This window comes from Grampus griseus (genome assembly GCF_964374135.1).
Source record: "Grampus griseus genome assembly, chromosome: 10".
In the NCBI taxonomy this organism is placed as follows: Eukaryota; Metazoa; Chordata; class Mammalia; order Artiodactyla; family Delphinidae; genus Grampus; species Grampus griseus.
Window position 1 is genome coordinate 28,586,028 of NC_139004.1, and position 27,963 is coordinate 28,613,990.

General features: G+C 41.3%; 1 protein-coding gene across 1 annotated transcript; it reads right to left on the minus strand.

The window, feature by feature from the left end:
• Nucleotides 1-964: 964 nt before the first annotated feature.
• On the minus strand, nt 965-27,963 carry MEP1A (meprin A subunit alpha; the record flags this gene model as incomplete). Its single annotated transcript, XM_082663483.1, has 14 exons — nt 965-1,130; nt 3,311-3,611; nt 4,585-4,758; nt 7,118-7,591; nt 9,005-9,220; nt 13,147-13,296; nt 14,056-14,277; nt 18,682-18,857; nt 21,333-21,450; nt 23,408-23,483; nt 23,990-24,030; nt 27,641-27,691; nt 27,785-27,809; nt 27,895-27,963. The coding sequence occupies 14 exons, from the start codon at nt 27,961-27,963 to the stop codon at nt 965-967; spliced, it is 2,259 nt and encodes a 752-aa protein (XP_082519609.1).

The window sequence follows — 27,963 nt, forward strand, 5'->3', positions numbered from 1 at the left end:
CTCTTCGTTGCAGTACGCGGGCTTCTCTCTAGTTGTGGCGCACGGGCTCCAGAGTGCGTGGGCTCTGTAGCTGTGGTGCGTGGGCTCAGCATTTGCAGCCAGGCTTAGTTGCCCCGCGGCATGTGGGATCTTAGTTCCCCGAACAGGGATCGCACCTGCATCCCCTGCATTGGAAGGCGGATTCTTTACCACTAGACCATCAGGGAAGTCCCTTAAAATGTACTTTAAAATTTAAAAAGATCTGACAAAGAGCTTTCCATACACACACACACACACACACACACACACACACACACAAACACACACACACACACACACACAAATTCACATGCAATTCTGGACCCCTTGAAGGTACTGACGAAATAGTTATTGAATTTATTAAAGACTTTCCCTTAGAATCAGAGGAGGAAAGCAAATACTGCTGCTAGGAGGAATCTTTATTCGAAATTCTTTAACACACAAGACCCTAAAAGAATAATAAACCTATTGTGTCTGATGGAAAACAGGTATTTGAGTGTTTGATTCTAGTACAAAAAACATATGCGTTTCATTGTATACATCTTACTTGCAGTAGAAAGGAGAGAGTTTCTATATCTTAGTTGTTCATTCAATTACTGGCTCATTTATTCGTTTTTACTGAGTGACCATGCATGCCAGGCCAGGCAGACTCCCAGGCACTGGGCTAACACGGTAAAGGTGGGTCTGCCCGCGTAGAGCTTACAGTATATGGGAAAGACAGTCTATTAAACAAGGGATAAGAGCGTCATTACAGGACACACTAGATACATTTGGAGCACAGAGCAGGGTAACAGAACCATGTAAGGGTGGGGACAGGAAAACCGTAAGGGTCACACAAGAGGCTGGAGGCAAAGCAAGGCCGATAGAAGGTGCCCCAAACTGCAATGAGCACGGGAAGGAAAGGGAGGGTCCAAGGGCTGGAGGTGCTTCTGCAGTCTAGTTGATGTCAGCGGGCATCACTGCCTGGCCTTTGGCGAAGGATGGAGATGATGGTGAAGGTCAATAAAACCATGCTGGCTGCGCCTCCGATCATCAGGCCCAGGAGGCTGCCGTGCACCTGCATGGCCTGACATCGCTCCCCAGTGTAGAAGAAGGCGTGGCCAGAGACGCACCTGGGGAGACAGGACACAGGGGTGTGTGGGAACCACCTGAGCCCCAAGGGCTTCCTGACAACAAGACCAACACAGCAACAATGGCAGGGGACACTCAGCAGTTACACGCACCTGGCCTCGTTCAAAGTGCTTTACGCAAGTCAATTAATTTAATCCTGGAACAACCCTTTGAGGTGGTGGTTATTACCAGGCCATTCTCATCATCCTTATCTTTCAGAAAAGTTAGATAATTTGCTCAAGGCCACACAGTTAGTAAGTGTCTCACTCTTGAAATCTAATCTCTGAAGGTCTGTCTCCAGACCCTGTCCTCTTGGCTACCATATGCAAAGTTCAGGAGGAAGGTTTGGGACACTTAAAGAATGTGTTTCCTGACACACAGTAGTGATGGTTCAGCAAACTCCACCAACGGATGCTGAAATTAGTGGGTGAGGGTTTGAGGAAAGGCAAGATGTCTGCATGGTCTCCGAGTGTCTCTCCCAAGACGTGTGTTAATTAAAGAGTGAGGAATGGTAACTTCTCAGGAGACAGGGCTGGCAGACACCCTCTTGGCCAGATGACAAGGTTAACATCACCGGTAATAACACATATTGACATCCAGTACCCCTCACATGACACACTGAGAAGGTCATATCACGTCTTGGTTCTTACCAAAATGTACAACCCCAATATAATCATGAGAAGACATCAGATAAACTCAAATTGAGGAACAATTTGTAAAACAACTGATCAATGCTCTTCAAAAGTATCAAGATAATGAAAGACAAGACCAAGGACCAGCTCAGGATTGAAGGAGCTAAGGAGACATGAAAACTAAATGGAACACGGGGTCCTGAATTGGATCCTGGAACAGAAAAAGTGTATTGGTGGAAAAACTGGGGAAATCTGGATAAGGTGTATCGTTTAGTTAATACTATTTTTAATAGTATTTCCCTTTGTTAATGCTCATTTCTTGCCTTTGCTAACGTACGATGGTTATGTAAGATGTTGACTTTAGGGTATGGGGAACTCTGCTGCATTTCTGAAGTGTATCTGTAAATCTAAAATTATTTCAAAATAAAAGTTTAAAAAAGAAAGAACATAGTGGAGATCAAAAAGAGCTGAGAAGAAATGTAGGTGTTTTGGGCCAAGCAGACCGGCTCCCACATCTGCTACTATTCTATCAAATGAAACTGATGCTCTGTCATCACATACATCCTTTTAGGAAATATTTTATGCAAATAACAAACATTATAAAAAGAACTATTAAATATAGCAAACTGTGCTGACAGACAGACCTGGATTGCAAGTCTAAGCTCCAGCATTTACCATCTGGGTAATTTCAGACAAATTACTTACTTCTCTAAGCTTCAAATTTCTTATGCCCTAAGCGGGGATAAGAAGGGCCTTTATGCCACAGGGTGGCTATGAGGAATAATTTAGATCATGAATGCATACTGCTCAGGGGAGCATGTGACACAGAGCAAGCAGCCCCCAAATATCAGATATTCTTCTTATTATTATTGAAAACATAAATATGATAATAGTACAATTGCACTAATGGACAATAGAAATAATAATTAATAACAATAATAACATTTGCAGTCAGGGAAGGTTTAAGCTTGGTCCTGAGTCCCTGTGGTGGAGCCTTGATGCTAAAAGCTCTGGGTCGGGACTTCCCTGGTGGTGCAGTGGATAAGACTCCCTGCTCCCATTGCAGGGGGCCCAGGTTTGGGCCCACATGCATGCCACTAGATCCCACATGCATGCCACTAAGAGTTCACATGCCATAACTAAGGAGTCTGAAAGCTTCAACTAAGGAGCCCATCTCCCACAACTAAGACCCGCTACAAACGAATAAATATTAAAAAAAAAAAAAAAAAAAAAAAAAAGCTCTGGGTCATTTTTGAGCCCTGCAGTGGAGTTCAAAGTTCCAACAACATTCAAGATGCTGTTGACAATGTCCCAGAGGTAGCAAAGGGACACACGTGAAGAGACAGGAGATTTGGGACTCTTCTGCTCTGGCAGGACCCCTGCTCCGCCCTCTGATTCCAGGCACGGCTTTGTGGAGTCAAGGACCGACACGGTTGACCATCTGATGGCGTGGATGCCCTGACCTGAGAAACGTGCCTTTTAGCAGGGTAAGCAGACATAGGGCTCCCCTCTGCCGGCCTACACCTGCCGCCCCAGGCCACAGAGCCTACCTGCAGCTCGCCATCCCCTTCACGTTCACACAGATGCCTTCGTTTTGACAAGGGTTCGGGTCACATGGGTCCCTGAAGTACTGGGGCCAGTTGTGGTCCTCCATGGGGCCCGTGTTGTCCACCGACCGCTTCTGTCGGCTGCGATGCCCCTGGCCCAGGCTGCCCAGTAGGTCTTTCTCTAAGGAGGCCTTTCCCGAACCTTCTTCTGAAGCCGGCTGCTCCTGGCCTTGGAGAACGAGGCTTTGGGGGATCAGCCTGCTGTCTTCAATGTGAACTTCAGTCTGCTCAAGGTGGGTGATATCTTGAGGAAAGAGACAAAGGGTGGTGAGGAAGATATATGATTAAACCTGACAACAATTCATTTCCCCTCCTGGAGAAAGCTCCCTGGGCTGCTTCCACCCCTCTTGGTCATCACCTTAGTGACGTAGAAAAGCGGCTTTAAATCCAGCGGATTTTCATAATGCCAACTATTTTATAGATGGATTATTTTTTATTGAAGCATAGTTGACTTAAAATATTATATTAGTTTTAAGGTGTATAAATAGTCATTTGACATTTTTATAGATTACACGTCATACAAAGTTATTATAAAATATTGACTATCTTCCCTGTGCTGTACATTCCATCTTTGTAACTTATTTCATACATAGTAGTTTGTACCTCTTAATCCCCTGCCCCTATTTTGTCCCTACCCCTACCCCTTTCCCCTCTGGTAACCACTAGTTTGTTCTCTGTATCTGTGAGTCTGTTTTGTTATATTTGTTCATTTGCTTTGTTTTTCAGATTCCACATGTAAGTAAAAACATACAGTATTTGCCTTTATCTATCTGACGTATTTCACGAAGCATCATGCCCCTCAGGTCCATCCATGCTGTTGGACATGGCAAGATTTCACTCCTTTTTTGCCATGTTTATGTTTAAAGTAGTCCAATCACGATTTTATTTATTTAACTTGAGAAGAGAAGCATAAAGTGAGTATGAATAGACTGATTGAAACTAAATTGAAGTCAGCCAACTGTCACATTTGATAAGTTATACAAAAAGGTGACACTAAAATTTTAGTTTCTCCCCAGGACAGTTAAAATCGAGATGGGAGTCCTTCAATAAAAGAGCACAATGTGGTTCTCTTAGAGCACATCTTTTTTTTTTTTTTTTTTTAACCTAGTCCCCCCCAAAGATCCCCACCTTCCATGAGATGCTTTAAAAAAATCCATGTAAAGTCAATAGAACACCCAGAACATAGGATTATTGATTCAGGAAAACCAGCAAAATACCTTCAAAGTCCACAAACAATATAAGGTCGTCATTTTTAAGGTAACTCCTCCTTTTCAGCATTTGGTGGGAGATGATAGCACCCCAGCCCCAGTCGATGCTTCTAAAACAGGCACAGCTCTTGTCATAGGACCCCACGACAGACGGCCTGTCCCAGATGACGGAGCCATTCATTGCTGCAAAGTTACAGGTTACAGAAAATCACATTATCGCTTTACTTTTCACTTTCCATCTGTCTTTAATGAGTATAGAGAGCTTTTTTTTAATTGAAGTATGGTTGATTTGCAATGTGTTAATTTCTGCTGTACGGCAAAGTGATTCAGTTATATGTATATATACATTTTTTTACTATTCTTTTCCATTATGGTTTATCATAGGATATTGAATATAGTTCTCTGTGCTGTACAGTAGGACCTTGTTGTTTACCCATAAGAGCTTTGTTAATCAGAAAAAATGTGTTGGAAAAAAATCAGGTTATTTACTCTTTCCAGGAGAATTATGCTGGAGAGGGTGTGGAGAAAAGGGAACCCTCTTGCACTGTTGGTGGGAATGTAAATTGATACAACCACTATGGAGAACAGTATGGAGGTTCCTTAAAAAAACTAAAATAGAATTACCATATGATCCAGCAATCCCACTACTGGGCATATACCCTAAGAAAGCCATAATTCAAAAAGACATATGCACCCCAATGTTCATTGCAGCACTATTTACAATAGCCAGGTCATGGAAGCAACCTAAATGCCCATCGACAGACGAATGGGTAAAGAAGATGTGGTACATATATACAATGGAATATTACTCAGCCATAAAAAGGAACGAAATTGGGTCATTTGTTGAGATGTGGACGGATCTAGAGACTGTCATACAGAGTGAAGTAAGTCAGAAAGAGAAAAACAAATATCGTATATTAACGCATGTATGTGGAACCTAGAAAAATGGTACAGATGAACCGGTTTGCAGGGCAGAAGTTGAGACACAGATGTAGAGAACAAACATATGGACACCAAGGGGGGAAAACCGCGGTGGGGTGGGGATGGTGGTGTGCTGAATTGGGCGATTGGGATTGACACGTATACACTGATGTGTATAAAATTGATGACTGATAAGAACCTGCAGTACAAACAAACAAACAAAACAACTTATACTAAACTTTCTTTGGGTTATTTGTATGGAAATATGTTAATATAAATGTTTCGGACATTACATGAAATTTCTAAAAATCTTGTATGTTCTGGTGCAGTAAGTCATAATTCTAGTTATTACTTTAAAATGTATATCTCAGAAATAACTAAATTTCCTTGTCAATTGCATTATTATGAACTTTCGTCAAATCTTTAACCGTGGTCATTTTTAAGTCTTTTGTCATTTACAGACAGGTCTGGGTGTACTCTGATGCTTTTGCAAAAATGTTCCTATAAATGGTTTTCATCTTCAAGGAATTCATGGAAAAGACTGACAAGTACAGGTTTCTGGTAACTGACTATACTGCTGAACTGAATGAATAAGCATTTTCAGAACTCTAATGGAAAACTGATGAATTCATAAAAGTGCTAACAAAAGATCAAGTTAAAAAAAATTAATTACATGGGACTGAGTGAATTGATGAGGATGATTATAATTTTTGTAACTTTCTGTTTGAATAATAAACCCCCCCAAAAAAACCCCTGAGAATTGGGAGGGGGGTGGAGCAGCGAACCACCCCTGTGAAGGGTCATTGCCCACTACTGAGTGACTTTTCAATGAAGGGGAAGAGAGAGCTATAGCTTCTTCCTTTTAAGGCTTAAGTCTCTTCTTTTGGAAAAAAAAAAAATAGTTTGCCCGTTCCTTTATTCATGCAAGTTTGTTTCATGGACCTACTGACAATGAGTAATATTCTAGGACTCAGTGCATTAGTTTTGCCCAGAGCCTCACAAATTCTGAGTATTTGATAAATGATTAGCTGGATCTGTCTTCTCGGACTGAGCTCAGTGAGGCAGGGACTGGCTGGTTTGCTTGTACTCTAAGGGACTGGCACAGAGCTTGGCACCTTGCAAGCCCTTAGTTAGATGCCTGATGGATGAATTCAGGAAAGAGAGAGAGATAAGATGACACTGAAAATTTTCACTTACATAGAAAACAAACTTCTGGTTACCAAAGCGGAAAGGGGGTGGGAGGGATAAATTAGGAGTTTGGGATCAGCAGATACAAACTACTGTATATAAAATAGATAAACAACAAAGTCCTATTGAATGGCACAAGGAACTGTATTCAATAGCCTGTAATAAACCATAATGGAAAAGAATATGAAAAAGAATAAATATGTATATCTGAATCACTTTGCTGTACAGCAGAAACTAACACAACATTGTAAATCAACTACACTTCATTGAAAGAAAAAAGAAACAAGGACATTTTAACTTAATGCTCCAACATGACATTGCTGTAGATGTGCCCAAGGAGGAAATGTGAGGGGAAAGTTAATCTCTCCTGTACAGATGAGAACTGTGTCTGTTGGCCCTTCCAGGTGGAGGGGCAGGTCTTCTAACCACCTACCTGTAGACGTCTGGGACTTGGAGGTAGTGAACACCATGCTGGAGGACATTCTCTTCCTGACATCGGGTTCCTGGTCAAGTATTGTCATTATCACCTGTCTGTTCTCCACTGGCCACTCCAGGACAGCATCATTCTCTCCACTACACAGATGAAAGGCAAGTCCCAAGTACCCAGGGCTCCTGGAGGTCGTTCTGCCATGAGGGTACAAGGTCAACCCCAAACCGTAGCCCTCTGAATTATAGAATCGAGGGCTCTGAAGCTTGTCCCCTTTAACTGTGTTCTGCAGGACTTGAGAGAATTTCCGGACCGTCCAAACCCCTGCGGGGCATGGGGTTTCTGTCAAAGTGATGTCATCCAGGGAAATTCCCCCACTCAAGTTCTGGGGGTCACCCTTTGTGCCCTGGAAAATGTAGCGAAACTTCTTTTCCTCTCTTAGTGTAACATGGGCAATTTTCCAATTTTGGTCCAAATCTCCTGAGGACAGAGAATAAAATTGGTGACAACTGTGACTAACATTTTTGGAGCACTTGCTTGGAACCTCGTACTGTGGCAGGTGCTTTACATGAACGACCTCATGTAATCTTCACAACAAACACAGGAGAGAACTGCTATAAACTTGTTAAGGAACTTTCCCAAAGTCACATATCTAGTATGGGAAAATCGCTAAAAAAGAAAAAAAAAAAAGACACACTCTGATTTATCATAAAAGTCTTAATCATGAATTTGTTTTCCATTATTATTCCATTCTGCAGGTTCTGGGCTTTCCCCTGGGTTTGTTGGTATAAATGCCCCCACCCCCTTAATGTTAGCACTGAATGCACAAGTATTGGGCTGAACCGTATAAAACAGACCTTTGATAAGTTAAAGGTCAAACAATGGCAATTTCATATGTCCATATTTATAATCCTTGGTAACTCAGCAAATTCTCAACTCTTAAAGGGCACCTAGCTGTCATCCCTCTATTTGATAAAGATGCTCTGTAAATTTCAGCCAGAAAAGTGAACCCCTCAAAACCATTATTTGTAGTATTTTCTACCCACAGAGTGACCTGGGTAGAGACAATTTGGGCCCCCGTTCTTCTGAGTAGCCTTTACTGAGGAAGCCTCCACCCTTCAAGAGCAGCAGCTTCTTCTAGAAGTACACAAAGAATGCTTCCTTTATCCCATTTTAATTGAGAAATTCTTTGTTGAATGGAAAACTAGAAAAACACGTCTCTCCTTTTCTATTTATGAACGAACCACCACCATAATCAAAGAATGTAAGTACTTAGCTTTTATAACCCTGGATCTTGATTTTCAGTCAGATTACTCTCACAACCAACTAACTACCTTAGCATTTTAAGGTTTTTATGATCTTCTTATCGAAATACATAAAGTATCACTAAGGAATATATAAGTGATCTTAGTGAAGTTAATGTATACAAGTCACTTGCTTGCCACCAACTTCACAAGTGGGTTTCAAGTTACCTCAGTGTATTAAATAGTGGTATCAATCAGTTTGCTGAAACAGAGGCAGCTTCCCTTTTACCTTCCAATCTCCGCCTTTGAATCACCAATTTTCTCTATTCTGTCCTTCTCCAAAGCTCTAGTGAAAACTAGATTTTTATATTCTGATTGGCCTTCTTTTTTCTTTCCCTGATTGGCCTCTTTCAATAGTATATTTCAGGCTCACCTGAACCCGTAATTTCTGAATGGGTAAAACATCCATTGAGTGGTTAAAACATGCCAGGCATTATGCATTTCAAAGAGGCAGAAGGGAGGTGGAGGAAAGGAAGGAAGAGGAGACAGAGGGGGAGGAGGGTGAAAAGGGAGAGGGAGGGGAAGGAGGAGAAAAAGCACAATCCCAAATATGAAACCCAATCAGTCCTTGCAGGATGCCTTTAAGTACCTTGAAAGGTCTTCACCTTGACCAGCTTGCGAACGTTGCCCGTACCGTCATCCCTCCTGACCCAGATGGTGAGTCTGTCTGAAGGGCTTCCTGTCATTTTATAGAAAAACTGCAGGCATTGCTGCTTCCTCTTTGGGTAAAGAATCCGAGACTCCAACAGGGCTGCCTCCTCTGCTATCCCCAAGCTGGTACTGAAGTACATGAAGTAGCCGGCACCTATGGAGAGAGGAACCTAAAGTCCCACCTCTGGCCACAAATGCCCCAGGGTGCCCTCAGCCCAGGCAAAGTGAAACAGTGAGCAACAGCCATCATCCATGCAACAAAGGCTAGAACTCTTCTGGGGAAAATAAAAAGGTTGTTTGTCAGTAAATATTCTGTCTGTCTCCACGGACAGAATTGCTGGTCAAAGTCACAGCTCTCCACTGCCTCTTTTGATTGCCTTTGTTCCCAAGGTTGTGAAATGTACACCTCTGACTTAAGGAAATACAGACTTTAAGCGAAGTTGATGGAATCTAGTGTCTGTGAGATGAATTCCATTTTCTTCATTAACTTTGTTGTTTAGAGATTCAATCCAAGGAAAAGCGATGGCCTCCTAGCTATATAAGAAACTGTGGGATTCAAAGTTTTAGGAATTGAATTTTAAATATTCACAATGAGAAGGGTTCAGTTTCATCCTTTTGTAGCCTAATAACTGGGTGTACTATCAGTGGTAAAGAATCAACTTTACTGTGTCCTAAGAAGAGGCATTCAAGGCACATTAGGGACCAACTGAGGGTTTCTCCTGAATGTAAAGAAAGCCTTGGAGGAACACTAAGAAAGAGGGGAGAAAGGGTCTACATTTATGCCAGAGGCTGGGTTTGCCCAACTCATGTATCTCAAAATTCTCTCCCCTAAAACAAGCAGGTGGCTAAACAAATACATCACTTGGAAAACCAGCACACTTTTTCAAAGGCAAGGACAATGAACAATTCTTGCATATAAAGAAGTCATCTAGGGCTTCCCTGGTGGCGCAGTGGTTGAGAATCGACCTGCCAATGCAGGGGACACGGGTTCGAGCCCTGGTCCGGGAAGATCCCACATGCCGTGGAGCGACTGGGTCCATGAGCCACAACTACGGAGCCTGCACGCGTCTGGAGCCTGTGCTCCACAAGAGAGGCCGCGATAGTGAGAGGCCCGCGCACCGCGATGAAGAGTGGCCCCCGCTCGCCGCAACTAGAGAAAGCCCTCGTGCAGAAATGAAGACCCAACACAGCCATAAATAAATATAAAAATAAATAAATAAAAACGTTACCATTCTTTAAAAAAAAGAAGTCATCTAAACTTACTCCAATACTCAACCTCTTACCAAATGCTCCACTCAAAACATTTCATCAAGTAAAAATGAAGTGGGCATCTACAGTTCCAGGTACTTTGACAGTATGAGTCCTTGCCTCATCTTGCCTCACATATGGGGCATGAGCAAGGATGTTTAAATAAGCTTTCCACAAAGCTGAAAAATACCATATGTCTTTAATATATCATCAGGGTAAATTATATTTGCCGGTATGTTCTTCTCAATACTTTATCTTACTAGCCTTAGACTTTTGTGTCGTGAATTGCTGAGGGCTTGGGTTAGGGTAAACAAGAGCTCACAGGGCTAAGACGGTCTCCTGGTTATCCTTGCTCAGGAATTCCACCAGTTGAGGTCAGAAGTATGAAGTGCAAGCCCAATAACTCAAGCTGAGGAGTCAGGAGACCTGAATTCTTGCCCTAGAGCTGCCAGTAACTGGGTATTCATTCATCCCTCTGGGATTCAAGTGGGAAGTGGCTTCTATCCTTCGAGCTCTTTGAGTGTATGCATCTACCTGAATAAGGCAGTGCTCTCTAGCAAAGGAAACCCCGTCCCATTATCTGCCTCCTGTGGAAGAAGCATAATGGCTGGTCAAGTTAACCTGAGAAAGCTTTTCTAGTTACCTCTCTGGGCTGTGGTCCTTTCCTTTCCTACTAAAATGCTAGAATATTCTTTCAGCAGATTCCTCTCACACGGAAATCACCTTTCTGTTTAGCTGGAACTTGCACATTAGCCTAGCAGCAAACCCACAGGAGAGATTAGATTAGAGGCTATGATGGAAATTTAAAGAGAACTTCAGGCGTAGATCACCCTTTGGACACTGGAGATTATATGTTTAATAATCTGATGTGTAACAGAGACTTTCGCCCTTTGCCAAGGCGCGAGGAAGAGTGGCAATTGTTGACAACCTCCAACATTCTCCCTGGTGGCCTGGCATCTGGGTGATAAGCTGGGTCTCTTCCGTGAAGGAACTCTTAACAACTCTCACACAGGCGTGGACTAAGGGACTTCATGATAGTCCAATCTTTAAAAGGCTATTATAATCTATAACCCCGCCTGCTTCCAAATAGGGTTGGTACAATTTCAATGACAAGCACATAATAAAAGGGTGTTAAGATAGAAATTGAAAAATAAATAGAACCTCTGGAGAGAAAGGGACGATGGGGGAAATAAGTAGGGAGTCAGGCTGCTGGTCTGCCTTGGAAGATTCTAGACGCACTATCTCTTTCCAAGCTCGCTGGGAAGGATCAATAGCTTGATGGTCAGAGAGGCTTACAAAAAGCCAAAAGACTTAAACAGCAACGACAACAAAAACAACTTCTTGGGGTCACAATTAGCAAGTGGTGGAGCCAGATTTTAAACCCAGGTCTCTCCTGACTTTATGGCTTTCTCACTGCACAAACCATGTACAGGAACTATCTGAAGCTGTTATCCAATATGGCAGCTACCAAACGTATATGGCGACGGAGCACTTGAACTGTGGCCCGTCCAAACTGAGATTTGCTGTAAGGATAAAATATACACCAGATTTCAAATACCTACTGTAAAGAAGTGTGAAGTATCTCATTAATAGTTTTTATATTGATTGCACATTGAAATGTTAAGATTTTGGATATATTGGGTTAAGTATATTACTAAAGAGAATTTCCCTCATTTCTTTTTTATGTGACTGTTAGAAAATTTTACATTACATATGTGGTGCGCACTGTAGTTCCACCGGAGGACGCTGCTGTTAGAGACATTGCCTTAATTTACAAAGTCATATACATATATATATTTGGCTGCACTGGGTCCTTGTTGCTGCCCGCAGGCTTTCTCTAGTTGTGGCGAGCGGGGGCTATTCTTTGTTACAGTGTGCAAGCTTCTCATTGCAGTGGCCCCTCTTGTTGCGGAGCATGGGGTCTATGCACGTGGGCTCAGTAGTTGTGGCTCGTGGGCTCTAGAGCAAATGCTCAGTAGTTGTGGCACATGGGCTTAGCTGCTCTGCGGCATGTGGGATCTCTCCAGACCAGGGATCGAACCCGTGTCCCCTGCATTGGCAGGCTGATTCCTAACCACTGCACCACCAAGGAAGTCCTACAAAGTCATATATTTTTTAAAATTAAAAAAAATTTTTATTGAAGTATAGTTGATTTAGTGTCGTTGTTAGTTTTAGGTATACAGCACAGAGATTCAGATAGATAGATAGATAGATAGATAGATAGATAGATAGATAGATAGATAGATAGATAGATGGATGGATATAGATATTCCTTTTCAGACTCTTTTCCCTTATAGGTTATTACAAAATATTGAGTACAGTTTCCTGTGTTACACACACTCTATATAAACTAGATAACCAACAAGTACAAATTCATATCAACCATTATGTCTGTATCAGTTTTGTCATCACTTAAATGAACCTTTCTTCTGCATGCCCAGAACCTGGATGCTTTTTATTGCGTTAATAATAAAGATATGTCGGGCTTCCCTGGTGGCGCAGTGGTTGAGAGTCCGCCTGCCGATGCAGGGGACACGGGTTCGTGCCCCGGTCTGGGAAGATCCCATATGCTGTGGAGCGGCTGGGCCCGTGAGCCATGGCCGCTGAGCCTGCACATCCGGAGCCTGTGCTCCACAACGGGAGAGGCCACAACAGTGAGAGGCCCGCATACCGCACAAAAATAATAATAAAGATATGAGAAATGGTTTTTGTCCTCACTCAGAGTTCCAGGTTTGATAACTAGCATTCCAGCTGAGGCCAAACATGCCAGCTGCCATTTCCCCTTGAACCTGGAGAACCTCCATAATGTACCCACTTGCTGCCTTCACTGACCTGTGCATCGTCCCTCCAAGGTGTGATCCGCTTGTCCAGGCTGAGTGCTGTCCTCATGGACCCAGTCAGCAGTATCTCTGGTACCCTGAATCATCCCACAGATGTTTGCCTTCTCAAAATCACAGTGGTCCAAAAGGGTGTGAGTTGTGGCTGCAAATGATATTTTTGTCACCTGGTTAAAAATTTAAGGTCTCTCATGTCAAATACCTAATGGCTAAGGCTACTAAGATGTCATTGTTTTAGCAGGATCATGAGCCTTTCGTTGTCTTGATTTTTCTCAATTGTAAGTCCTACCATCATGCATTAGATAGCAGAACCTGCCAACACAGATGCAGCCCTACACACTTCACAGAGTCAAACTATAAAAAGGCTTACCATCATGCTTTTCTGTAAATGCCAACCATCGACTCCTTTAGATCAAGAATGAGGTACCTATTATGCTGGGCTTCGTTCTTAGTAGATCTTCTCTACATACATATTGAACAGGATTAAAGAATGTGTCTCTGAAGACCAATGGGGCCATTTTAGAAAACATCCCATCTCTGAGCATTAGAGGACTCCAGGAACCACTAACCTGGACAAAGAATTTAAGATACAAAATACTTTCAAGCCTATAACTATCTTGGGCTTTACATAAGGAGGCATCCTTCAAAGGGAAGCTGGAGAAGTTGGACAATTCCAGCTCCTTACATTGGCCCAATATTTTCACTTTACAGAACACAAACACATAATTGATTTTCATGACCATCTTGTGGGGTAGGTGTTACGATTTTTTCTAAGGATAGGGAAACTAATGTCCTTAATGAAATGGACAAATTAACAAAATTAACAAATTAACACAAAGGAAAATGTACAGGAGTCCCGTAAGGTCAGGGGGGTTACCCAGTTCTCAGACCCAGAGGTACTCACTGCAGTTGTACATTCTGTTCAGCCTCTCCAAATCGATACCACTGAAATCCAGGCGCTGCCCAATGATGGAGTTAAACTCAGGGATCTTGGCTGTGATGGTGGGGACACTAGCATTCTTGTTAAATGAGAAAGGCTCATAGTGCATCAAAGACTCGTAATCATAGGGTGTGTTGAGGTCTGTGATGAAGTTGTCATCATAGGTGTTAAAGTTGTGCTGATAACCTGTCAAGGAGGGAATCCACAGGCCCTGATCAGTCATGTCATTTCCCCATCCTACCCTCTTTGACTAGATACTCAAGCAGAGACCAAAATAAGGGAGAGGGGGCAGAATAATGCATCTTTGATCTAAATATATATACATATTTAACATATTTTATAATTTGCACAATATATATAAAATTAATATATATCAATGTTCACTAATAACATTGTAAAGTACTAATATATTATATAATAGTACATACAATTATTATAATGGATATTAAATAGAGAAAGCCTGTGGGCAGCAACAAAGACTCAACACGGCCAAAAATAAATAAATAAAATTAATAAATTTTTTAAAAAGTAAGAGGAAGCTGGTTTGAGTGGGAAAGAGTCATGAGCTGGGGCCACCTTGTCCAGGTCAGGAGAACTGATTCTGAGAATCTTTCCCTAACTCCTTGTTCAGTAAAATTGTGTGGTAGCTTGAAACTGGCATAGTAATTAAATAAATGGGCAAATACTCCCAAAGAGAAAAAAAATACATGTTATAATTAATAATAAATATATACATATTATTAAATATGTGCATAATATATACATATATTATAATGTAATGTAAATATACAATGCATGTTATTAAATGTATATTTAAATCAAAGATTCATTTTTATACATATAAATAAATAAATAAATGTGTGTGTGTGTATGTATGAAGATTTAAGAAAGAGAAGATAAGATATCGAAGTGGAGACAGGTATTCCTCATGGTAGGAAAAGGAATTTTTGAACTCAGGAAAATATTCAGGATTGATCCATCTTGCTAACAGCCAAGTACCTCATCCACCAAGAGCTGTACCTGGCCAGCTCTCCAACAATTTAGGAAAAAGAAATCTAACGGGCAGAAGGAAAGTTTAGCACCTGGCGAGAAAGTGGCGTCCTGTCAATCAAGGCTCACACTCTCCTGTTCTAGAAATGGCCCCATGGTGAGAAAAACAGAATAGGAAGAAAACTGACTTTCCTTTCAAAATAGAAAATGAAAATATTTTAAATGAGATTAGCATAAGTAAGAGAATATGCCCTGCAATGTGAAATGCTGAAATGAGAAACCACCCAGATACTCTCTTAATCCAGCAGCCATCAGGAATTTACTGGTTCAGCTGCAATAATGGGAAGTTCACGGTTTTTAATTCCCTTCTTAGGAAGTGATAGAAAAACTGAATGAGAATACTCATAACTCTCCCAGTCAAAACTTCCCACCTTCATCATCTCTTTCTCCCTTTCTAGCTTCCCATCCAACTGTTTTTAATAATTAGAAGAAAATGTGACCAGCTTTCAAAGACATCAACTCAGGTACACTCAGGATTGGAGAAGTGTGGTACAGCCTGGCAGTGGTCCCCAGATGCTTTTGGAAAAGCCCATGAACCCCTTTGATCAGAACTTGTTTTAACTATAAAATGACAATACTGATGTTACATCCTCCCAACTCACAGGGGTTTTATGGGGACTTAATCCAAGAGGGATCGAAGCATTTTCAAAGTTGGTACAGAACTGCAAGAAGTAAATAACCTCAACAGGGAAGGAGGAGAGTCATTCCTTCCAGAGCATGTGGTCTTCAGATGGCCGTTAAGGGGGCAAAATTATAAAAAGCATTTAGGGGGTGTGAGGACTTGGGCGTGGGTCTGGGGTCTCCTGGTAACTCTCAGTGGTATCTTAAGCAAGGCACTTTCAACTCACTGGCTGCTTTCCTTAACTTGCAATAAAATCATCAGGTTAAAATAGATAGTTTTATTCTTTATTATCCAAGGATACTTATCAGAATGCTTTACCAAATAAATGTTTTTAATACATTTTAAAATTTAACTCAACACATTTTTGTCATGCCTACTATTTACTGGGAGCTGTGCTAGGTGGGTGGTGGTCCCTGGCAGTGACTAGGACAGGCACGGTCCTTCAGGGAACTCACAGCCGAGAGGTTGAAGAGGAAGTGATCTTGTAAACCAGAGCTCATGGGCAAAACTTTTGTGTAAAGGGTCAGATAGAAAATACTTTTGGCTTTGCAAGATGTATGGTCTCTGTCACAACTACTCAACTCTGCTGTTATAGCACAAAACCAGCCATAGGCAGTATGTAAACAAATGGGCATGGCTATGTTCCAATAAAGCTTTATTTACAAAAGCAAACAGATATGGCCCACAGACTGTAGTCTGTAGACCACCTGCTAGACCTCAGAAGTGTTTTGCTTAATAAAAGGAAACAGGTCCAGAAAACATAATTCTGACTTCAGAAACAGAGATGGATTTGGGGAGAAAACTATATGGCCAATAGAGTATCTTCCTAGGTTAAATAATAAGATTGTCATCAACTGAAGATGAGATGCAATAAAGTCATAAATTACCCTGAGCAATAATACTGCCCTTGCTTATGATCTAAATTGGATTTGATGTCTCATTTGAGAAGAGTTCTCCAGTGATTGCAAGCAGTTTAGATATATGAAATTACACCTAATGAAAACACAGACAGGAGATGAGCAAACATGGTGAGTCATTCATGCTCAACCCAAAACCGAGCATGTCTGCAAATTATCCTTGTAAGTGTACAGGCTCCCTCTGAGAAAGGAGACCTCATATGGTCTAAAACATCTTAAAAGCACCGAGCATTGTGTTCTTCAAGACTTAAAAATGCGAATGTTTTCTGCTTCCTCATGTCATTTTCAGCAGAGTTAAGTATATAAGAGAAAGTAAGAAATTCAGGCCTCTCGCAAATTCAGACGAAGTCTAATACTGCCCGGAGCCTCACAAGCAGAGATTCGGTCCTTTGATCTGCACTCTTCTGGCGTATCTACACAGACCCAGATATAAGGCAATTACCCCTGGGAGACAAAATATACTGTTTTTGATCTATTATTTCATACTTGGGTGAATACTGTCTAGAACTTCTCTAGATTGTATCGGGGGACAAAGAAGAATATTACTTGGCCTCTAGCTCAGTGGTTGAATGGTAGGATGGGTGGGAGTATAGGTGTGGGTCCAATCCTGGTAACAGATTAGGCTTTTATAAACCACATAGTTTCCCCTCCTCCCACCAGTACTCCACATTCATGAAATATCAGAATAGGAGGTGCCGGGAGGAACACAGATTGAGAAACCCCAGAGGTGATTTCGATAGGATTAGCCATCTGTACCCCTGCCTCCTGTGAGATCCACGGTTACAGCTGACTCCAAGACGAGCCAGTTCCGGCAGAAGTCTTTTGGAGACTGCTATTTAATTGTAAAGTATGGCCAGTTCTTCCAAGTCCCTAAAATTATTAGAGATGCACTGCAGTCTGTGAACTCATATGTTAAACTGGGATCTAAATGAAACAGATAATTACGAGGCAACGATTTGCTTCATGAAAACCATGTGTGGTCATAGTTAAGGCACTTCCAATACATTAAAGTTTCATTAAGCTATCACTGCCAAAAATGATGCTTTTCCACTTCCTGAACTAATTCCTAATCAAACACGAGGTGTTGGGACTTCGCTGGTGGTCCTCTGGTGGTTAAGATTTCACCTTCCAATGCAGGGGGTGCAGGTTTGATCCCTGGTCAGGGAGCTAAGATCCCCCATGCCTCATGGCCAAAAAAACCAAAACATAAAACAGAAGCAATATTGTAACAAATTCAATAAAGACTTTAAAATCGAAAGAATCTTTTTAAAAAAACTAGGTGTTTTCAGAAACACAGCATGGAATGTCCATTGGTAAACTGAGTTATAACATCTTCATCAGAATTTTTAGAATAACTGCGTAATAATATGTGAAATAAAACTGTGTTATCCTTTATGGGTTGGGGGCAGAAGGAAAGAGGTGCTTAGAAAGGAGAAAGAAAAGACTTGTGCATTTTGATGAATCAGAACAACTATTAGCTAGAATTAACACAATTGGGAGTGCAAATTCAGATAAAAGGTGGTTTTGGTTTTTGCTGTAGTTGTTTTGTTTGTAAACACCTATTGTTGATTTGGTAAAGCAACAAAGAAAATTCTGGAGTATGTCTTCGGATTATCATACAGTCAACTAAACCTCATGCAGTTTTCTACACAACATTTCACATGCAGAAACAGGACCCTGACATCCTCAGGGACCTAATTCATTTTACTCACTAAGACAGGAGAATAGAATTTTAGATAGATTTTCAACAAAAACACTGAAACAAAGCAAGAGCTTTTGATGATCAGTTAAGCCTACATTTAGTTAACCACCATTCGCCTTTCCCTGAGACACTTATATGGGATCAGTTGTGATCAGATGAGCACAGCCTACGGGAGAGGCCATATTTTGTGTTCCTCCTGGAGAAATTGAAGCTCTCATTCATACATAGGTTTGGCCTGGTCATCCCAGGGTTGGGCTGAGCAAGTGATAAAGATAATAGCACCTTGGGTTCATACACACCTGGAAGAATTTCATCCCACCAGATCTTCACATAGTCATCCCGGTCTGTCCTTGACTGCTCATGGTAGAACCCCAGAGCATGCAGGATCTCATGTTCAATGATGGCCTTATAGTCGCATCCCTCGCCAATGGAAAGGTTCTGTCCTACGTGTCGGTCGCCAACCTCAGACCAGCACCTTTAAAGGGAAGAAAGAAAGTTTCTTCTAGAGAATTCTTAAGCAGCTGTAATTCATAGGATTCCAAAACACAAATTAGGTTAGGTTTGAAGAAATTTAAGTTTGATTTCAAAAAGAAACTACTGATACCATTCTCATCAACATAGGGCACTGGTGAAAAAAGCAACATTCCCTGGAGAGAATATTATGCAGGCTTTAAAAGTGAAAGGCCATTATAAAAGTACGCCTACATACTCAGAGGCAAATCAATCCTAATAATGCATCAGGTAAAAAGAAGTAAAAATTGGCATTTTTCTTCACCTTCACAAACCCATGGGGCATTCCAAAGAACAACACTATTGCTTTTATACCACAAAGCTGTCTGAGCAGTGGCTGTGGTTGAGTTACGTCTTCTCCTTTACATTTTCATGACTTTTCAAATTTCCTATAATGAGCAGGCATATATTTTATGATCATAAAAAAGAACCTCATTAAAAATGCAAGTTAATCAAGTTCATTTCTTGGGGTATTACCCAATCTGCAGCATTATGACAACACACAGCAGGTGGCCTAACTTATGACTGAAGGGCTCCAGGCAAGAAGGACCCATAAATTCCCTCAGAAAATAGTGGACTCAGGACTGCTAGCAGATACTCTAAATTCCTCGTGTGCAGCCTCTTTCCCTCTTTTTCCCAATTATTTTTGTCTTTTCTCGTACATCTGATTTTCCACCTCAACAAGGATCTATACCTTAACCAACGCTCAACAGAATAAGAGATCTGACAATAGTTTAAATGCTACCAGTGAATTGTGAGTTCCTTGGTGACAATCACATTAAATTACCTGCCACTGTTTTCCCAAGACTGCTAACATCATATAAGTTCAAATGCTAATAGGCTTGATTTCTACTCAAAGATAGACCTTAGTTATTTTCTAACAACTTTATTAAGGTATAATTGACATACTATAAAATTCACCAATCTTAAGTGTACAATTCAATGATCTTTAGTTAATGTACTGAGTTGTGCAAACATCACCGTTATCACCTTGCCTGACGGTAGCATTTTATTACCAATTCAGAGTTAACTCTGCAAAATATTCACAATCCAGAGGGAGCATTTATTATTTATCTTTTTTTTAACATCCCTCCCCAAAGGAAAGGTGTAAGTTGCAAAATACGGTAACTCCACCACTCTGTAAATCTTTGACCTTGTCCTTCTGAAAGAGCCCAGTTAACCTCCAGCTTCAGAGGACCAGGATCCTGAAGGGTTTGGGGCGCTTTGGGCCAGCCCCTTTCCTGGACCCTCTTCCTCCCTTTTCCTCTCCCCTAACTTAAGTGTAATAGAGACATCTCCCGACCACAGGCAATAAGAGTCCCCCGAATTCGGGTTTTCTCTCTCTTTCCACCTCCCATTTGCCCTTCCCTTTCCTCTACCTCTCCATCCTTCTCCTTTCTTCATCTCTCTGCCACTCAGCTTGGCTCTGCCTGAATCTTCACTTCACACTATGTCCTGCTTCTGCGGTCACCATAGCATACTAGACCTATTCACTTGTTATTACTCCACCACCCCTACTTGCCAAGCTTACACCTTTTGAGGTCTAAGACTCTTCTCGAGGAGCTAAAGCATGTGCTAACTTCCTTCTTTACGTCTGTTACCCATCCATGATTAACAAAATCCCCACCTTCAGAACTAGACAACGAAATCCAGGCAACACCTAGAGGCCATGTTGGGAACTGCAGTGTGAAGAGATACCTCCAGCTGGGTCTTGAAGACACAGACCTACAGAGTCACGGCAGATGGTGGCTTTGCTTCGCAACTTCATCTAGCTCAGACTGGTTGATATACGCACCGCTGAAGACAAATGTCTTCTTTCTTGATATACCATTTATTTCTTCTTAGAAATAAGTAACTCTGAAAAGCAAATCTACATCTAGAACTTTTCAAAGAGGTCCAGCCATCAGAGTACTATAATTTAAAACAGAGCCATCAAAAGGATGCATTTCATACTTTAATAAACCTGACAAAAAAATAAAAGGGGGGCTTCCCTGGTGGCGCAGTGGTTGGGAGCCGCCTGCCGATGCAGGGAACGCGGGTTCGTGCCCCGGTCCGGGAGGATCCCACATGCCGCAGAGCGGCTGAGCCCGTGAGCCATGGCCGCTGAGCCTGCGCGTCCGAAGCCTGTGCTCCGCAACGGGAGAGGCCACAACAGTGAGAGGCCCGAGTACCAGAAAAAAAAAGGACTGTAATTTAAAGCATAACCTCAACCCAGGAAAAGAACTGAGATGAGTCTCCCTGGTTCCCCGAGGTTTCCAAACAATTCATTCTCTACAGAGCTCATTAAAAATGTGATGCCACTTTAAAAAATTCACAGTGAAAGATTTGAGTTTGCTTTTAGTTTCTTTCCAATTTCTTCTTTTAGCCTTTGAAAGAGATGTGTCACTTTTTATAATCAAAGGACATGTGATTTTCACACTCTGTAAAATTTCATACTAACCCATCAAACTGCTGAAAGATGATGTACGAGCTCTCTCCTTCATAGGGCTTGAAATCCACACAGGACTTGAGGCGGAACATTTCAAAGGCATAGAGAATAGCTCCTTTGGCATTCAGTGCTGCAGAAATCAATAAAAATATCAATGAGCCTTAGCTAGCTCTTGGATAATATATATAACCTATGAACATAGAAAATCACGCCACCACATGAAATCCACTGGGGGCCATGACAGATTTTTTTTTATATAGTAAATAGATCCCTTGAAAACTAAAACTGACACATTATTTGTGGATATAAACACTAAGTGCATATGTTAAATACATAATGTATATATATCTACAAAATAAGAATACACTTACGTATGTGTGGCTGAACAAAATCATAACTTCCCCACTTTCTTCCTTTCATTATCCCCCATTTAAGCAGAAGTTCTGAGTACCTTCCCTCAGGAGAGCCGCATGGCAGAGCACAAGACAGAAGTGATTCAAGCCACTTCTGTCTTCTGGATAAAGTACTTTGGAGAGCATTGGGAAAGGGATTCCTTCCCCCAATCTAAAAAGTCACCACTCTTGCTAGAGGAAGAGAGCAGAGCTTACAGAGGTTTATGGCTCCTGAAAGCATAAGAAGTATGTGTAATATTTATGCTGCTTCCCTGTAGGATCCCCAATAGATGGCAAGCCTAGATAGGCAGCTCTGCAGGCAGCCTTAGAAAAGATTTCTGTAACCCAAGTTTGGAACCAAAGCAGCAGAAGCCTTAGGGACCTATAGATGCCTATTAGTAACCTTTGTGGATCAATGACCAAAGATCAAATATCATTCCTTTTGCCTAATCTGCACGTGTACATACCTTGGTATTGCATAAGACAAGGATGGGTGGGGGAGAAAGATACTCCAAAGGAAAGGAGATTGTTTCTTACCGTGTGTGTGTGTGTGTGTGTGTGTGTGTGTGTGTGTGTGTGGTTTTTAATCCCATCAACTTGTTGGAGGTAGGTCTCTAAGTTACAACTTAAGCTAAGTTCTATAAAATTAAATTACATTCTTGCACATTTGATTTTCAGCATTCTCTCAAAGAGTTTCTAATTCTTGGCACTTTACCACATACTTATCTCATATTTTTAAAATTAATGTTTCTTAAATCATGTCCCAGTAAATAGGGATGCTCCTTGAATTTCCAAGTGCCCTGTCAAACACTGGGGAAAAACAACTCAGCTCAATTTTCCATAAAATAACTGAGAAAAACAGCACTTGTTACTACGTAGCTTTTCTCCAGAAAAGGCATGGGAGGCAGCACTGATAAAAAGTGATGGAAAATTCTTGAAACATAATCTATGTCTCCTGACAAGGTGAGCAGCACAGCAGCTCATTAAGACTGAGCAACATTGTCCTAGCTTCCCCTCTCCTCTTGCCCATCCACAGAGGATGGGCCTCCCAGACAGGCACCGCATCATGGTGGCTGCTGAGCTGTCAGTCAGGGGCTTGATGTCGGCCAGTGTCCACGCGTGGCTTCTAATATTTATTTATTTCCACCAATTACTATTTTCAACAATGAACAAAATGCAACTGATTTCAGTCCTTTATATTAAGAGAGAGAAAAGAATAGAAAATTTTAATACAGAGGAACAAGGACAATGAAATATAGTCTTTTCTATTTCTCAAAAGGGTGACATGTTTGTCTTGCAACAGAAAGGGAAGAAATCAATATGTTGAAACTAGTATCCTGGTACCATATTTAGATTCAACCTAAACAAACTGTTATTGCAAGTGCACATTTTTCATTGCTATGATGTCAAATTATATTTCATTTTTGTTCTTTGTGTTGCTCTTGGTCTGATTAACATGTTAGTGTGTTCTGCATTTTAAAAATCATTATTTGATACTCTGTATCTCAGACTGGTTAAGCAGCATGGGTTCAGATGTAATGTCATGCCTCTCATACCGTACGGTAAAGAACTGTCAGAGCTTAGAAACCCTTTTATACGTTGGTAGTTACCCCAAGTCTGAAGCTGATGATCAGGAGGAGAGGTGAGACAGAAGAATTCAACTCAAAACTCCTAATGAAGAACAATTAATATTACCCAGATTGTCGGCCAGGATGTAAGGGATGGGGAACTTCCACCTGGCGCTGGGGTCTCTCAGGCCATTTCTGGAATTCTGCAGAAATAAAGGCAAAGGTGACTGGACAGTTGGTCTCCTTGGCTTCCCCCTTCTCTAAACTCTCACACCACTAACAATCTGTCACACAATTCAAACAGTTTAGTCAACTTATCTTCTGATTATATTGTAAAATCAATAGAAGTTCATTACAGACATTTTAGAAAATTCCAGAGAAATTTTTGAGAACCAAATAAAGGTGACCTACAATTCCTCAAAACTGAAATAGCCACTTTCAATATGGTGGTGGATTTCCTTCTCTCTCATGCTTCACTTATTAGGAAAATTGGATGGACAAGCAATTTAATAATTATAGACTGTCTTGTACTGTTCGCTAATGTTTTTGTCTGTTTTTGTTTACCAGCAACCACAGTGGAAGTCTTTGTGGGTACAGATTATAGATGAGATTTGTTCATCTCAGTGGCTGGACACAGAGCAGAAGCTCACCATCCTATGACACAGCCAGTCCTGGGGGGAATGTTATTGTGTTCCTAGCAGGTACTCACCTGTAGAAAAATGTCCCCCTGAAAGAGGTCCAAGCCTGCAGCTAGACATGGATTTTAAAAAAAGAAATATTTGAATGAGAATTACTAAAAGGGATCTCTCAAAATAAAATGAATCTTTTCTATTGTAAGTCTTTAGTTGTTAATCTTTATGTGGTGAAACGCTTTTGAAACAATGCAAAAGTTTCTTCTAATTGAACAAATGTAAATAGCCAATAAATATCAGATATTGTCACATTCTCTATTGTCATTTTTGGAACAAGAAACCTAGAAGGCATTATGCTTAGTGAAATAAGTCAGACAGAGAAATACAAGTACTCTATGCTATCACTTATATGTGGAATCTAAAATATAAAACAAACAAGTGAATATAACAAAACAGAAATAGATATAGAGAACAAACTAGTGGTTACCAGTGGCAATAGGGAAGGGGGTTGGGAAGGGCAAGATAGGGGTAGAAGATTAAGAGGTACAAACTACTATGTATAAAATAAATAAACTACTAGGATATATTATACAGCACAGAGAATATAGTCAATATTTTATAATGACTGTAAATGGAGTATACCTTTGAAGATATTGAATCACTCTGTTGTACACCTGAAACTAATATTATGGTGTAAATCAACTATACTTCAATTAAAAAAAAGAAAAGAAATCTTGTCCAAGAATCTTAAAAGTAAGAGACAAGTTAGAAGGAATCTTTTTGGTCATTGACTTCATTGACTTCAAAACTCTTATACTTTGGGGGTTGAAATGGGACTTCCTGAGACAGGAAATGAGGTACCAGGTGGTCAGCAGCTGAGTGAGCTATAGTTTCCCACTTCCCGTCCAGGGTCCTTTCTGCTATTGTACTATCCTTCTTCCCCACCCTAGCTAAATGGGTTGATTTTGCTCTTCCCCATGAAAAAACAATGGTGTCCTCCAAAGCCAAGCTCAGGGTGCTGCCCTGATAATAAAGAAGACCTGGCAAGTATGGGTAGATCCATTCAAAACCATGGCTCCAAACATCTGCTGTTAGGACCTTAGCAGAATATACTTTCTCCCTGATGGCATTGGTAAGATCCTTAAAAGGGACGATCCTGGTGGGAAAACTAAGGGCATTTAAAAGAATGTCACTTCTTATTACAGCCCTAAAATTTGACAAGTATCCTTCCCTTGAAAACACAGACTACTTCAGACAGAATCATCAGATCATACTTCATTCTGAGAACAGCCCCTGATTTACAGCTGGAAAATCACACTAGAGGATGATCACCACAACTTCACATGGAATCAGCGGTCTCATTTGGCAAAGCTTACAGCTCATTCAGGAGCTGGGTTCAGGCTCTGTAATGACACCGTGGAGGTGTTATTATGATGAGGCTTCCTGGTTGTGCTTGTTAATGACTAACTAAGGCTGTCCCTGAATCACTCCCTCCCTCATGCCCATATTTCCTAGATTTACTTAACCTCAGGACCATAACCTAGTCATATAACAGCACAATTAAACAACAACAAACAGCAGTGATGCCACTGCCTCACAGGCAGCAGGACCCAGGTTTTGAATTGCCTTTTCAGTAGGGCTACTATGGGCTGGTCCATCCATACTCTTGCCTAGGCCGGTCCTGGGCAAAATTATGCATTTCTTGACCCCTGGCCTGGATGAGGGAAGGGCTCTTCCAGAGCAATGTGAAGAAGCCTACTGGGACCTTGGCCCCAAGGGCTGGTCAGCATGGATGGGGTCACAGAGGAGTGAGAGAGTGCAGTAGGAGAATTTCACCAAGAAGTACAGATCCATTGAAAGCAAGCCCCAGCCTGTTCACTACCCAGTTTGTTCATGAAACATATACTTATTAAGTGCTTAATGTGTCCTATGCCTTGTTCTAGATGCTGGGGATATAGTGGAGAACAAAACAAAGCACTCGGGGAGATGACATTCTTGATTGGAGAGGAAGGGGATACAAATAAATAAATAAATGTAAAGTATGGCTGATGGTGAAAAGCATAATTGAAAAAAAAACCCCGTAAAACAGAGTAAGAAGGAAAAGAGTGCTGAGGTGAAGGAGGGTTGATATTCATAAATGGTGGTCAGGGAAAGCCTGCCTGAGGAGGTGGCATTTACGCAGAAATCTAGTGGAGTGGGGAGTGAAGGAAGGGAATTGAAGGCAGGGGCAACAGCAAATAGAAACATCCTGGGGCAGGAAAGCCTTGATGGTTTAGAGCAGCCTTAATAGGGGGGAAATAAATCTAATCTCATTGGTGTTGAATCCTCTGGGGGATTCTGATGCTAAAGTTTGAGAAGCACTGCTCTAAAACCTCAAGGCTTTCCTGCCTCAGGACCTTTAAGATACAGCAGATCCTCTGAATTACAGACACCTTGACTGCCTGACTTTAAAGAGAGAGGGCTTGATGCCTGGCTCTGAAGTCTTGAGACCCATGCACCCATTTACTTTCCTAAGTGATTTCTACTTTACCCCTGCAATCATTCTCAAGGTTTTCCAACTAAATATCACCTAGACTGGCTTCCCTGTAAATGGGACAAAGCCAGAGGAATTTACCCCTAAGGTATGGGATTTTTTAGTTTTACATTCTTCATATAGGACTGAGCTATTAAGCTATGAGTCACAAGACCTGGAGGTGAGCTCTACCACTGCCATCTGTGGTCTTGGGTGAGTCAACTTGACCCAAAGGAGCCTCCTGTTCCTTCCTGCAAAATGAAAATAGCACTCACCCCATTACAGATTTTTTTTTTTTTTTTTTTTTGCGGTACGCGGGCCTCTCACTGCTGTGGCCTCTCCCGCTGTGGAGCACAGGCTCCGGATGCGCAGGCTCAGCAGCCATGGCTCACAGGCCCAGCCGCTCCGCGGCACGTGGGATCTTCCCGGACCGGGGCACGAACCCGCGTCCCCTGCATCGGCAGGTGGACTCTCAACCACTGCGCCACCAGGGAAGCCCCCCATTACAGAATCTGACAAATAAATATGCAATTGGATATGAAAGCTTTTGTAAACTATAAGGTACTTATGATCAGAAATATGGAACCTCTGTTTCCCACCAATTCTAACCAAAGATACCCAGAATGTCGCAGCTTCTCCCCCATTTTAGAGACAGGACGAGAGAGAAAAGAGAGACGATTACTTGGCATCTCTCTCCTCTCAGTAATGGATGAGACCAATGGATTTCTTCAAGGAATGTTTTTGTGGACAAGGTGTCGAAACAGAGACACTTCACACTCCTCTCCAAGTCCCAAGCAAACAGTTGTTAGTGAATATGATGGGCCAGTAAAGGGACTGGGGTTTTTTCCCCACTAAATATAACCAAAGGCATATTCCTTACATTTTCCTTTAGCAAGCAAAATAATCATCCATTTTCCCTTCTTTTTTCTTTTTTCAAAATGAAAACTGGAAGAATAAATTTTTTACCAACAAAAATCTTGTTATATATTTCTAGATCCGCTGAGCACTCACTAGTTCTAGAAAATTTGGTCTAACCATTATTCTCCTTCCACATTTCCATTTTCAGAAACTCTGCAAATTCTAATGAGGCACGAATGAAGAGTTCTCTCCTACAGTTACCCAATACCATACTACGAAGGTTAAGAGATTTTCAGCAATTCTATCACAGGATTTTAAATTATTTAAAGGCATTAATGATGGCAGAAATTGCACCCACCTAAATTGATTTCTGAAATAGCCTTCTGTTCATCAAACTCTCCATCATGTACTGTTAAAAGTGGGGGAAAATATTGTTATCAGTATTGCTGAACAAAAGAGAGAAAGTTCAGAAAACACTCTATACATTTCAATTAGTTCTTACCATTTCCTTTAGAAAGATGCTTAATCTGAAAAGAAATAAAGATACAGTAAATGGATAACATACACTACAATGAATATTTCTAAATACCATGAAGAACAGAACCTACTTACCGATACAGCTGCTATGTGGGCAAAAAACAAGATGAAAGAGAGAATGCAAGCAGATCTCGTCCAAATCAT